This window comes from Perognathus longimembris, chromosome 6 (assembly GCF_023159225.1).
Source record: "Perognathus longimembris pacificus isolate PPM17 chromosome 6, ASM2315922v1, whole genome shotgun sequence".
NCBI classification, from domain to species: Eukaryota; Metazoa; Chordata; class Mammalia; order Rodentia; family Heteromyidae; genus Perognathus; species Perognathus longimembris.
The window spans coordinates 5,335,337-5,348,694 of record NC_063166.1 but is presented as its reverse complement, the minus strand read 5'-3'; the positions used below and the strand labels follow the sequence as shown (position 1 = coordinate 5,348,694).

At 50.7% G+C, this 13,358-nt stretch overlaps 1 protein-coding gene across 2 annotated transcripts; it reads left to right on the top strand.

Annotated features, from left to right (window-relative positions):
- The first annotated feature begins 4,667 nt into the window (after positions 1-4,667).
- Positions 4,668-11,361, top strand: Enpp4 (ectonucleotide pyrophosphatase/phosphodiesterase 4). Of its 2 annotated transcripts, none has more exons than XM_048347674.1 (4): positions 4,668-4,674; positions 8,243-9,091; positions 9,690-9,860; positions 10,973-11,361. In XM_048347674.1, exons 2-4 carry the CDS (start codon positions 8,266-8,268, stop codon positions 11,335-11,337), a joined length of 1,362 nt encoding a protein of 453 aa, XP_048203631.1. In that variant the 5' UTR covers positions 4,668-4,674; positions 8,243-8,265; the 3' UTR covers positions 11,338-11,361. The 2 variants fall into 2 exon arrangements, with proteins under 2 accessions (XP_048203631.1, XP_048203630.1); XM_048347673.1 differs by lacking the exon at positions 4,668-4,674 and adding an exon at positions 6,789-7,489.
- The last annotated feature ends 1,997 nt before the right edge of the window (positions 11,362-13,358 follow it).

The window sequence follows — 13,358 nt, the reverse complement described above, 5'->3', positions numbered from 1 at the left end:
CAAAAAGAAATGAGGACACAAACTTGCAGGGGGAAGAGCAAGTGAAGACTCAAGAAGATAACTGTGGCTAAGAAAGCCAAGAACACACTCCTTAGAAGAACGCAATCACACCCAAACCTTCATGTTAGCCTTCAGAACTGGGAGAGAATAATTCCCACTCGACCTGGGGGATTCGTCATGGCAGACATACTAACTAATACAAGTAGACAGCTTTCAAACACTCGGGAGTTCATACGTGTGTCAGAGTGTGACCTCAGGGTGGGTGTGGGGTAAGGCTGCTATAAAGGAGGCACGGGAGGACGGCAATATGAAATTCATGACGTTTCTGAGGGCGTTTCTGCTCATCTTCAGGTGATCCTGGAAAGAAATCCCGGGGCGATAATGCAATAGCTCCCTGGGACAAGAATGTCTGGGTGCTGAGGTTGAGCTAAGTGGACTGGGAAATGAGAAGACGCAGTGCTGTGGTGTGTGTGGAGCTGGAAGGGTCAAGCGAATCAGCAGATCTCCCTGAACAACACCTGGGCCTGTGGTTGCAAGCCACGGAAGGGTTGTTGGCCACCATGACAGCAGGTGTCATCTGGGGCGGGGGGGTGGTTGGGGTTGGGGTTGGTAATCATTCCAGCTGGCGTCCATGCCAGTGCATTGTGCCTGTTCAGTCATTCATTCGCGTTTGTCAAGAGCAGAGGGAACTGACCGTCTCACAGGCGATCTGCGTGGAGATGACAACCAGCCGGCTTCCTGAGGAGGGAACGGCTCTGAACTCACGACTCTGCCTCTCCTGTGGGTCCGGGCTGTCCCACTTCCATGGTCTGCCTTCCCCTCTTTAAGAACTTAATGACCTCGAATTGCCTCCTTGCCAAGCCGAAGGTGCCGCCAATACAAAGGGCCCCCTTGGCTCACAGAAGAGCATCTCCCCAGGTCCTCAGAAGAATCGACGGCTGGGAACTGGGGGATCACCCGTCACCCCGGCTACTCAGGAGGCTGAGATCTGAGGGCCGTGGTTCAAAGCCAGGCTGGGCAGGGAAGTCTGGGAGACTCTTATCTCCAGTCAACTACTAAGCAAAGGCCAGAAGTGGCGCTGTGGCTCAAGTGGTAGAGCGCTAGCTTTGAGCCAAAGCTCAGAGACAGCGCAGCGCCCAGGCGCTGAGTTCAAGCCCCGGGACCAGCACACTCTCACAAAAATTATGTGGTTTCTTTCACTTTATTAACTACTTGAAACACGCTTGTAGAAGAAAAGAAACCCCTAATACTAACTAGCTCATGGTAGATTACACAAGACCTCAATGTTATTGGGTTGATGTTATTCAAAGGCAATCCTACTGAAAATAGAGCAGAAGTTTAATTAAATGAATTTTCAAAATCACAGAAGAGCTATGATTCATAAGCTCTTCCCTCCCTCTTCTATTTAAGATAAAGTATGCATTATGCTTTCTTCACATTAACATCAAACAAAAATTAGAAAGTAGACCTTGAAATATTCTCCTAGGGCCTTGAAACTCAGTGATTTGGTTTCGGTTTTGTGTTTGTTTAATTAGAGCAGAGCAGCAGGCCCGATTGTGTTTCTTTGGTCAGGGTGTGGCTCTGAAACCGTCTTCCTGTGACTTCTAACTCCTGACTGAACTCTGGTCAACTGTGAGGGATGTGTCACTGTGGAAAAAAACAAAACAAAACAAAACAAAACAACACAAGCAGTCTTCTCTGTCAAACCAAAATTGCCTCCATCTTACACATTGGTGTTTCCTGGGATTTATATTTCCTGCAATGATTTGCTTTCTAACCTCAATTCTAACTATCGTCTCCACTGTTTGTGACCAGCCAACTATGTTAGGAATACGGACCTTTTTGAAGACTTGCATTTCTGTTGTTATTGTAAAAGTGAGGTACAGAGAGGTTACGGTCACATAAGTCAGATAAAGGGTACATTTCTTTCTTGAACAATGTCACCCCTTCCCTTGTTCTCTCCCAGTTTTTCTATCTTTGTTTGTCAAAGGCGTTCAAATAATAAACGGCAACTACCAGGTGTGCTGTGAGTAGCTAGTCCTGCTAGGACGATGCATCTTGATCAACGGAGTTAAGAAGCGTATGATCCATTCCACTGACGGCATCAACCTCCAACGATACACCAGCCACTCTGTTCCCAGCCACGCTCCCAGCCAGCTGTGACAGAGGAAAACAAATGAAATTCTAGATAAAAACGAAAGAATAGGCCTCCTTTCTAACCTCGGCAATCAGTCCTACTTGGAATGGGAGCCTAATTCCCACTGGGATGCCTAGCTCTGGCTGGCATGACACTCCTTTGGGCAAAAGGAAATTGCCTTGGTGAAATCTCCTATATCTCTTGTGTCTCTATTCATTTTTGACACCAGAGGGTTGTCATGTGTATTTCTAACTGGTCATCGGTTGGAATTTTTTTTAAAAGAGAAATGATTGCCTAAAGAACTATGTCTTTAACTTTGAAAATACAGGAAGTTATCTTAAGTCTAACTCATGGGATTTTTAAAAGGCAACAACCAAAACTTCCTTTGACATGCTGCTTTCAAATCTGCCACTGACTGGGGAAACAATGACTCTAGTTGAATTAGCTTTCCTGAATTTAGCCAAGTCAGTTCATTCTAGATCACAACTGTGATGAGCTCAGAGTATTTGTTTCTAAGTCGTTTCTTTCGCTAATACAAAATAGATTGAAAAGGCTTTCCACATAAAGTCTCTTTTCAGAAGCTGATCTGAAAGAATAGTGACTGTTATTACTCTGTCTACCTAAATAAGGCAATGGCGATGTTTAAAAAGCACATCATGGGTGAAGAATGTGGGTTCCTGTGACATTTTCATTTTGTTTTGTTTTTTGTTTTTTTGGCCAGTCCTGGGGCTTGGACTCAGGGCCTGAGCACTGTCCCTGGCTTCTTATTTTGCTCAAGGCTAGCACTCTGCCACTTGAGCCACAGCGCCCCCTCTGGCCATTTTCTGTATATGTGGTGCTGGGGAATCGAACCCAGGGCCTCATGTATATGAGGCAGGCACTCTTGCCACTAGGCCATATCCCCAGCCCGACATTTTCATTTTGAAACACAACTGCAGTGAACTTGGTGCCATCCCACCTGCTGCCAATGAGAAGCAAAGAACAGTTTGGGAAAATCATCCCAGGGCCCTGTGCTACCTCAGGTGTGGGCTGAACACATGGTATGGGAGGTTCTTTGCTGGCTTAGATTTGGGTGCACCATACCACTTTAGCCAGATTGATTGAAGGGCGGGCACTGGAAGATTCTGAAAGAGAAAAACCAGAAGTCACTTTTATCACCTCCTAATGAGTGTGAAAAATGAATCATAGGTTACTTCTTGGTAATTCATGTTATTAGTACCAGAAAAAGAAACAAACTCCAGGAGCAAACTTTATTAATGTTCAGATGGAAATTTAGAAAGAACCAAGTGCATGGCTAGCACTGTTGAGTTGCTAATTTCAGTCTTTCAATCTGTCCTCCCTCTGCATTCCTTGTTCCACAAGTTGACCAATAGCCTTATTATTTAAACCCATTCGAAACGGGACTTCAATTGGCACAGTAACGATGCAGCCAAGTCCAAGTTTTCCCCTCCAGCCTTTGCACTCTTCAAGGTCAGATGGATGGACCCAAATCCAGATGTGGATAGCCAAGGACAGCTACTTCAAGGCCCTGACCATTTACTGGTCTTAAAGCGATCATTTGCTGGGCAGCTCAGCTGTATGGGAAGTGCTTACTTGCGGGTGGGGGGGGGGGGGCCGGGGGGAGGAGGGAGGGGGAGAGGGGGAGAGAGAAAGGGGGAAAGAGAGGGAGAGGGAGAGACAGAGTCAGGCAGGCGGACAGGCTGGTGGACGGGCAGGCAGACAGACAGACAGGACAGACTCGCAGGCAGGCAGACAGACAGACGGACGGACAGACAGGCCGGCCGGCGCCTGTCCCGGGGGCTCACGAGCACCGCCCCGCTCCGTGCGGTCCTCCCCCCCCCCTCGCTCCGGGGTGCGCGTGTCCCCCCCCCCCCCCCGCCCCGGCGCTCGGCTCCGCGGGAAGGGTGGAGCGGGGTCCGCGGGCGCCGGGCGGGAAGAGGAGGCGCCAACAGTGGGGGCGGCCCCCACGCACGCACGATTCTAGAACCCCGCCGCCGCGGCCCCGCTGCCCGGGCAGGGGCTCCACGGACGCCGAGGACCCCGGGCCGGCGGCGCCGCGCCTCCGCTCGCAGGACGCCGGCCCCGAGGCGTCGGACCCCGGGAGGGGAAGGGAAGGCAACCCCGTCTCGGTGGGTGCCCGGTGGGCGCGGTGGAGGTGGGAACGAACTTTCCCTCCGTCCACTCCCGGCTTCACCTGTCTCCAGGTGGGACGGGAAGCTGACCAATCAAGTAGCGCGTTGCATCTGCGGTCGGCTTCGTCCTCCAATCCGCTACGAGGTCTCACGCGCGTCGCCGGAGGGGGCCGCCGCGCCTCTCCCCGGAGCGAACCCGGCCGCTGGGCCCCGCGCCCGCCACTGCGCAGGCGCCGCAGGAGAGCCGGTTCCCCCCCCCCCCCCCCGCCGCGCGCACGCGCACGCGCTCCGGGTCCGCGCGCTCCGGGTCCCCTCTCCCGCCGGCGCCGGCGGCCTGGGCTCGGCGCGCCCGCCCCGCCCCCGTCCCCGTCCCCGTCCCCGTCCCCGTCCGGGGGACGCGACGCGGTGAGACCCCCGCCCTCGGCCCGCAGCCCGGGGCGCGGCGCGCGGCCGGGCCCTCGGGGGGGGGGGGGCGGGTCCGAGGGGCGGGGCGGGTCCGAGGGGCGGGGCGGGGCGGGGCGGGGTCCCCGGCGGGCCGGGCGGGGAGCCGGCGGTGTGCGCCCGGCGGCGGCGGCGGCGGCGTTCTGTCGAAAGCCGGGGGTGGTGGCGGACGGGGCCGCCGAGCAGATGCGGATCGCCGTTGCCGGGTAGCGGCGCCCCGAGGTACCGGCGGCCCCGGCGGGGGAGACGCGGGCCGAGGGCGGGGGCCGGGCGCCGGCCGGCTTCCTGCTCCCAGCCTCGGCCTCCGGGCCTGGGCTCCGGGCCGGCCCCGGGCTTCCCCGAGACCGTTCCCGTCTGTTCCGAGGGAACTACGAAGTTAGGACTCCTCCAGCCCTCCCTTCTCCTCCCCTCCCCGGCCCTCCCTTCTCTTCTCCTCCCCTCCCCTCCCCGGCCCTCCCTCCCCTCCCCTCCCCGGCCCTCCCTCCCCTCCCCTCCCCGGCCCTCCCTTCTCTTCTCCTCCCCTCCCCTCCCCGGCCCTCCCTTCTCTTCTCCTCCCCTCCCCTCCCCGGCCCTCCCTCCCCTCCCCTCCCCTCCCCGGCCCTCCCTTCCCCGGCCCTCTCTTCTTCCCCGGCCCTCTCTTCTTCCCCCTCCCCGGCCCTCCCTTCTCTTCTCCTCCCCTCCCCTCCCCTCCCCTGCCTTCCTCCTCCCCAGCCCTCCCTTCTCCTCCCCTCCTCAGCCTTTCCCTCCCCAGCCCTCCCCCCAGCCCTCCCCAGCCCTCCTCCCCCCTGGCCTCCCTTCTCCCTTCCCCTGCCCTGCCCTCCCCTCCCCTTGCATTCTGTCTCACAAATGGAGTGGCGGGCGTGACTTCCACGGTGGAGCGGCTCCGGGGAGAGTCTCCGGATCTGGGGGTCCCGGGAGCGTGGGGGGCCTCGGGGGCCTCTAGGAAAGGCTTCCCAGGAGCGGTCAGGAAGGGCCAAGTGGATGCGCCGGGCACCGAGGCGGGAGCCGGTGCGGGGCTCGCCGAGGCCGGGCGGAAGATACCGCCCAGGCTGCCCAGGTAGACTTTGTAAGGTGTTCTTTTCCCTTTTGTGTGTGTGTGAGAAAGATTGCAGAATTCCTATAGTTTTACAGTAATAGTTTGATAGTTAGGTCATTCCTTAGAAACGTGGTTTCCACTCCGTAAGAGCCAAGTCAGGCCACCGGTGGACTTGAGTTCATCGTACGTGGAAGACTCGATGAGGCTGGGCACGGTTGGTAGCTTCACAGTCATCCTCTGTCGTTAAAACAGGGAAACGGGCTGTGAAGGTCAGTGCTACGACCTCCATGCATCCGTTTCCTCAGGAGGCAGAGGACGCGGGGTGCGCGGACCAAGGTCACCCCTGGGTGAGCTCAGATTCTGGAGCATTCCAGCTTCAACCATGGTTGACCAGGAGTGCTAGGAGATTGCCAAACGCCGCGGTTAGCAGCCCCGTGTGTTCTTTCCTGTTTATTTATTTATTCTTCATGTGACCGAGGCTGGCCTTTAAATTGGCTGTCCACCAGGAATACACGTGTGTGCCACTGCACCTGGCCTTGCGCATCCTTCACACTCAAGATCTGAGGAAGAAAGGTTTCAGTTTGTATTTCGTGGGAGATCCCAGGGTTTTTTTTTTTTTTTGTGGTTGTTTTGTATATGGGAAGAGGTGTACATTTTCACATCAAAATACTCCAGTTGTATTATGGGCTACACGAGTCACATGATCCCTGAGGTAAAAAGAGATGGCAAGGATGCCTCCTGTGCTGCCCATTTCAGGTAGGACATTTAAGGTGATAACTTCACTTCCTTCTGCTTTGCAGAAATAATTGAGATGCAAGCCATGTGCCATCTGTAGAGCTTCAGGGAGTGAGCAGACATCACCACAATCAATCCATCACTCCCCCCAAACCTTTGCACCCCTTTGTCTACCCGCCGCCCAGCTCCCAGAGACTGCTGATACCTTGTCTTGATAGACTTTCCTGTAAGCATCTCGTGTCAACCGAGTCACAGTAGGCGATCTGCCCTGACCACCTCGGAGCAGTGTTTCAAGGTTTATCCCAGTCACAGCAGATACTAATGTTTTATCCCTTTTTTATCGCCAGATACCTCATTGTGTGTATATAATGCATTTTTATCCATTTACTAGTGGATACTTGAGTTGTTTCTGCTTAAGTAAAATTACTCATTTAATTAAAAAAATACGACCATAAAAGATGGGAACTACAGAGACAAAGAGTTGAGGTAAATGGAAAACATAGCAGTACGATAGATTGAAACACATCAGTAATCACAGTGAAGACAGATGATTGAACATTGAAAGAAACGACCACATTAGATTTTTTTAAAGCAAGAGCAGAGTATTGGCTGCCTAGTAGAAACTCACTTTAAATATACAAAGTCTTAACCTAAAAACAAAAGGGTGAACAGTGCTAATCAAAAAGAAAGAGTGGCTAACTTAACATCACACAAAATTTAAATTCAAGTACAACCTCATTGAGGAAAGCTGTTTGTATCCCTTGATTCTTACTGTATGGTTTTGTATGGGTGTATGTTTTTATTCCTCTTGTGCAGATCCTAGATTATAGGATCGCCAGTAATTTAGGGAAACTCTGTTAGCCTGATGAGGAACTGCCTGAATGTTTTCAAACTGGCTGCACTGTTTTGCACTCCCACTAGGAGTTCATGGAAGTTCCAACTCCCCTCCATCTCTCCAGTAGCTGTTGCCTGTCATTTTCCTGTAGTCATCACCGGCTGTGTAGTGAGGTCTTTCATTGTGCTATTATATTTTATTTCCCTTAACTAATGCTGTTAAGTATCTTTGTGCATATTTATTTGCCATCTGTGTCTTCCTTAGAGAGATGTCTCATTCGATCCTGTGCTCTAGTTGGATTATTTGAGCTTCTCTTACTGATTTATAACCATTCTTGATTCTAGATGCAAGTCCTTTAAGATACACAATCTGCAGATTGTTTTTCTTCCAGTTCTGTGGATTGTCTTTTCACTTACTTGACGCACAAAAAATTCTAGTTTTGGTGGATTTGTTTCTTTTTCTTTCTTTTTCTTAGCTATGGCTTTAGAATGCAGTCTTTCAGGAACTTTTCGGCTTTCGTTCTTACGGGTCTGTGGCCAACCTTGAGTTAATTTTTGAGTACGGTGGGTGATGGGGCTGGGGGTTTGTTCTTTAGCCTGTGAGTCTTCATGTGCTCTGTACCATTTATTGAATCGTATTGGTGTCCCTAACTCTTAGAGGCAACTGTTGTAAAAGCGACCACACGTGGCTTGAGGCCCACTTATCCTTAACGTCAGTTCTAAAATTGCCAGAATGCCAAGCAGGCTTGCTTGGACAGAGTTACTGGAACTAAGTTAAAATTTAGCCCAAGGGAGGGCTGGGTTGTACGGAAACATCAGGGGAAAGGGCACAAAAACCTGGATGAAAGGGGAGGTGCCACCGCACATTCTTTCTTGTAGGTGGAATGTAGCTTCTGGTCACGGCTGAGTCGCGTGCTTGCGTTTCAGGCCCTGGCGTCCTCGTGGTCAGTATGAAGTTACTCCTGGTGCTCCTCCTCTCTGCCATTGCCCCTGGGTGCAGGGGGAACTTCTCCTACAGCGCGCCCCCCCAGCTGCTCCTGGTCTCCTTCGATGGCTTCCGAGCCGACTACCTGCGGGACTACGAGCTCCCTCACCTCCAGAGCTTCATCAAGGAGGGTGTCCTGGTAGAACACGTGAAAAACGTGTTCATCACCAAAACATTCCCGAACCACTACAGCATAGTCACGGGCCTGTACGAGGAAAGCCACGGCATCGTGGCCAACTCTATGTACGACAGCGTCACCAAGAAACGTTTTTCGGACGCTGAGGATAAGGATCCTTTCTGGTGGAACGAGGCGGTCCCCATTTGGGTGACCAACGAGCTGCAGGAGAACAGATCGAGCGCGGCCGCCATGTGGCCAGGGACCGACGTGCCCATCCAGAACACCACGCCTTCCTACTTCATGAATTACAACCCCACCGTGTCATTTGAGGAGAGACTGAATAATATCACCACGTGGCTCAGCTATTCCAACCCACCGGTCACCTTTGCCACTCTCTACTGGGAAGAACCGGATGCAAGTGGCCACAAATACGGCCCGGAGGACAGAGACAACATGCGCAGGGTTCTGAGCGAAGTAGATGGCCTTATTGGTAAACTAGTGCAGAAGCTGAAGCAGTTAGGACTGTGGGAAAATACGAATGTGATCATTACGAGCGATCACGGGATGAGCCAGTGTTCGGAGAAGAGACGGATAAACCTAGATCACTGCATCGACCCCTCAAGCTACAGTCTCATAGATTTGAGCCCAGTGGCCGCAATTCTTCCCAAAATAAGTAGGTAGACGTTGCCAAGGCATCTGTCATTCCAAGGGGGCAGCGAGGGAAGGGAGGGGTGCACCGGAGCGGAGCTCGCGCTTTGATAGTTCAGGGCCTTGCTCGCATCTGTTCAGAGTAAAGGTCACAGCTTGAGTAGGTAGTCTGTGGTTAAAGTCACTTCCTCTACATTTTCACGTTTCTTAAAAAAAGAAAACCAAAACCAAAACGTTTCCCTTTTCACTGAAGGAAAAGGAGAATTTTTATGCTTAGAAATAGCCTGGCTCTTCGTGAGATAGACATTTCTTGTACTGATGGTAGAATTAGTTCACAGGTAGCAAATAATTAATATTTACTTAAGACATTTGATAGGAACATTGTTCCCTTTCTGTAAAAATCTACCAGGATTGTCCACAGAATGGAAGGTGTGTGTGTGTGTGTGTGTGTGTGTGTGTGTGTGTGTGTGTGTGTGTGTGTGTGTGATATAGTCTCTTAAGATGTAGAGTGATTTCATAGAAATATATACTATCCAAATTTTTATTTCCAGTGACTCTAGTTATATTTTTTCTTAACCAGTAAATGATGGTGTGTTTTTTTTTCTTTGCTATTTCTTTTATAGATAAGACAGAGGTTTATGACAAACTGAAAAACTGTAGTCCTCACATGAATGTTTACCTCAAAGAAGACATTCCTAACAGATTTTATTACCAACACAATGATCGAATCCAGCCTATCATTCTGGTTGCTGATGAGGGATGGACAATTGTACTAAACAAATCATCATCAAAATGTAAGTATTTATCTAGGATATTCCTGTTGCATTCTAGGGATACACCACACGCTGTGTCCTGTCCCGGTACGAGGGTGGTAGGCTGGTTTACACAGCTGTTTCTGACTAGATAATTCTCAACATTTTCATTTAATGGTAATTTATAGCCACCACAATTTATCTTTAGGTTAGAGGGTTAACCTTAAGGGTGAAACTATAGTTTTACTTTCTTAAACTGCAGTTACTGTTGGTATTTTAGAAAATAAAAAGGAAGTGATCTGTTCGAAGGAAAGTGATTAGTTCCTTCACATTTCTTTTTCCTGTGCATGTTTAAAAAACTGAGTAACCCTGAAAAGTTCAGTAACGTCGTCTTTCTGCAATGATGAAATCATTTCCTTGACTGCTGTGTTTATTTAGAATACTGCACAAGAACCAAAACAGAGTTTAAAAAAGATACCAAGTTAAAGAAAAATATAGGGGTACCAAAATCTCTCCTAAAATAGATGGTGCATAGGAAATTGCATTGATAGAATCTCATTTATACATACGTTCCATTAATTTTAAAAGATTTTTTAAAAATCAGACTTTGTAGTCCATAGCAGGGGTCAGGAAATGTCTTCTTCTAGAAAGGGCCAGAAAGTACTTTATTTTAGGCTTTGTGGACCAGCTGGCCCACGAAAAGCTGAGCTCCTCCAGTGTGCTTTCACAGTAGGAAAGCCCCCACGGTGAGGACTGAAGTGAAACTTGGCTTACAGCCACAGGTGCAGGGCCTGCTGATCTTTCTGTTACATAAGCAAGAAAATGACTGTTTTGGAGCCAGCACTCGGACCTGAACTGGTACCCTCCCCCTCGAGCCACAGCTCCACTTCCTGTGTGCAGATGGTACTATGGCTGGAGTCGGCCTATCTGTGCTCTTCGCACGTTGACTCCAGCTAAACTTGAGGGTTTGGAATTGGGGTTGCATCAGGGACCGTCACTGTTTTTCTCTGATGTTGTAAGTTGGAGCCATGGGGTGAGACCCCGCAAGAAGCCGGCGTGCTTATTACTAGAAACCGTTTCGTAATTTAAGATTTAAAAAAGCGGGTCGTGCGGTGAGCTGCTGACACGCACGGTTTTGTCCTTCTGCTCTCCAGTGGGCGACCACGGCTACGACAACTCGCTGCCCAGCATGCACCCGTTCCTGGCCGCGCACGGCCCCGCCTTCCACAGAGGCTACAAGCACGGCGCCCTGGACATCGTGGACATCTACCCCATGATGTGCCACATCCTGGGGCTGCCGCCGCGGCCCCACAACGGGACCTTCGGCCGGGCCAAGTGTCTGCTGGCCGACCAGCGGTGCCTCAACCTCCCGGAAGCCATCGGGATCGTGGCGGGCGCGCTGCTGGTGCTGACCACGCTGACCTGCCTCCTCGTGGCCATGCAGAACAGGCTGTCCGCCCCGCATGCCTTCTCCCGACTGCAGCTGCAGGAGGACGACGACGACCCGCTCATCGGGTGACCTCCCCGCCCCGGCCGCACCCACGGCAACCCCTCCCCCCCCCCCCCCCCCCCCCGTAAACGCGCCAGCCAACCGGCTCGCGCTTCACGTAGAACTAACCGCTAAGGAGGCGTCCTAAAAAACCCCAGCTGCCCCCCCCTCCCCATAAGCAAGGAAGATGACGCCTCTCTAGATGAAAATAGGCAAACATTTAATAGGCATGGTTTTCTAATAAATGTATACATTTGTAAATGAAACCCTAGAAATCTCCATGTAGTTCCTGGATTTTGTGTATCTGAGAGAGCAAGTTTCCTATATTTTTATATTTGTCTTTAATTAGATTATATCCGAAGTGAACTCTTGAAGTCAAAAATTTATTAGGCTGATGAAATTGATGAGCCAGTCAGGAAAAAGAAAACAAAAACCCAGCTGAGACCATTTTGTACGAGATGTGCGTTATCCCCCGTGTGTCTCAGTTAAGGCCCTTCAGTGGTCAAAATAAAAAATGTTCTGTCTCCAAAGAAAGAACGGTGTGGTGGCACACTCCTGGCATCCTGGCACCCGAGGCCTCCTGGCCAGGCAGGGGGATTGAAAACGGGGGGTCAGCCCCAACTACATGGTGAGACCCTGTCTGTAAAACAGTTATATCTGTTGAAGATTACTCGTAAGAAATTCATTTTTCTCTACTTGGGTTTAATATTTCAGTGTAAGTTGCTGTTCTGTGTGCGTGCACGTGTGCAGATCTTATGTGTGATAGACTTTCCCCTCAGGAGACAATACTTTTTGCACTTCGTATTTATGTTTAACTCACAAGTGTTCAAATGATACTTTGTCTACCACTTTTAACTTCCTTCCGTTGATTGGAGTCCAAGGTATTCAGTGCTGTGGAAAACCTGTTTTGTTTTTGGTTGGAGACAGGGATAAGAACTGGGTACCTGGTGCCTTTGCCCACTGATTAGCGCTCTACCAAATGAGCCATCTCCACCACTTCTGACCTGAATGGCGTTTAGTTTGGACTTGGTCTGAATGATGCAAAGGGATGTTTCTGGTTCACCCTGGGACTTTACACCTTACCTTCAGACAGCAGAGAGTGGTTAGGAAATTGAAAGTAGAATTGGTATTTCCTGATCTCTTCACCATACACACATCAAGGGACAGAATAGCCTGGGTTGCCACTGTTTTATGCTTCCAACATTTGGATCACAGAAATCCTCTCCCTGCTTCCACCTTTGGCAAGCTTGTTCCCAGCCAAGGGTTTGCTGTGGACTGTGCGCTAGCCTTGCGCAGCAGTGGCTCCCAGTCGTCAAGATGAACACGCGGACGCTCCGTCGCAGCAGCCTGGCTCACGTGCGACAGGGCAAGAGCTGAAGCGAGCACTTGTTCCTCGAGTGGCTTGTGAAAGTTTGATGAGGCGGAGTTCCTAACTGCTCTTCCCGTAAAATAACCTAACCTACAGTAGTCGTGCTGCCCACTTACAAGCTGATGATCTGGGATGACAACACCACCAGTGCCAGTTATCAAACATACAATGTCAGGTCACTGCCAAGCTCCCGAGCCTGTTATTCGGTGCCTATTATAGTTGGGAGTTTTTGAAGCATTTCCAATTTCTACTAACTAGTCCTTGCGACTGGTCATAAATTGAAGAGCAGAACAGAATTCTATGCTTTCTGATACTATTTTTTTTTTAAATGTATGCTGGTCCTAGGGCTTGAACTCGGGGCCTGGGCACCGTCCCTGAGCTTTTTTGCTCAAGACTAGCACTCTACTACTTGAGCCACAGCTCCATTACTAGCTTTTAGGTGGTTAACTGGAGATAAAAGTCTCATGGACTTTCCTGCCTGGGCTGGCTTTGAGCTGCGATCCCCAGATCTCAGCCTCCCACGTAACTAGGATTACAGGTGTGAACCACCAGCACCCTGCTGCCTTTTAATCATTAAAAACATGTTTTTTCCTCACAAAAATCCCTTAGTGCACTTTCAGTTTGGCTCCTGGGCGACTCTGTACCTAGGCTATTGTGATCAGTGTTGCAATAAGCATGCCCA

What these genes read in the sequence shown, in the direction of transcription:
- Enpp4 (XM_048347674.1), top strand. Translation starts at nt 8,266, where the DNA reads ATGAAGTTACTCCTGGTGCTCCTCCTCTCTGCCATTGCCCCTGGGTGC. An exon ending in CGCAATTCTTCCCAAAATAA is followed by an intron (nt 9,092 to 9,689) that starts GTAGGTAGACGT and finishes TTTCTTTTATAG; the next exon opens with ATAAGACAGAGGTTTATGAC. An exon ending in AAACAAATCATCATCAAAAT is followed by an intron (nt 9,861 to 10,972) that starts GTAAGTATTTAT and finishes TCTGCTCTCCAG; the next exon opens with TGGGCGACCACGGCTACGAC.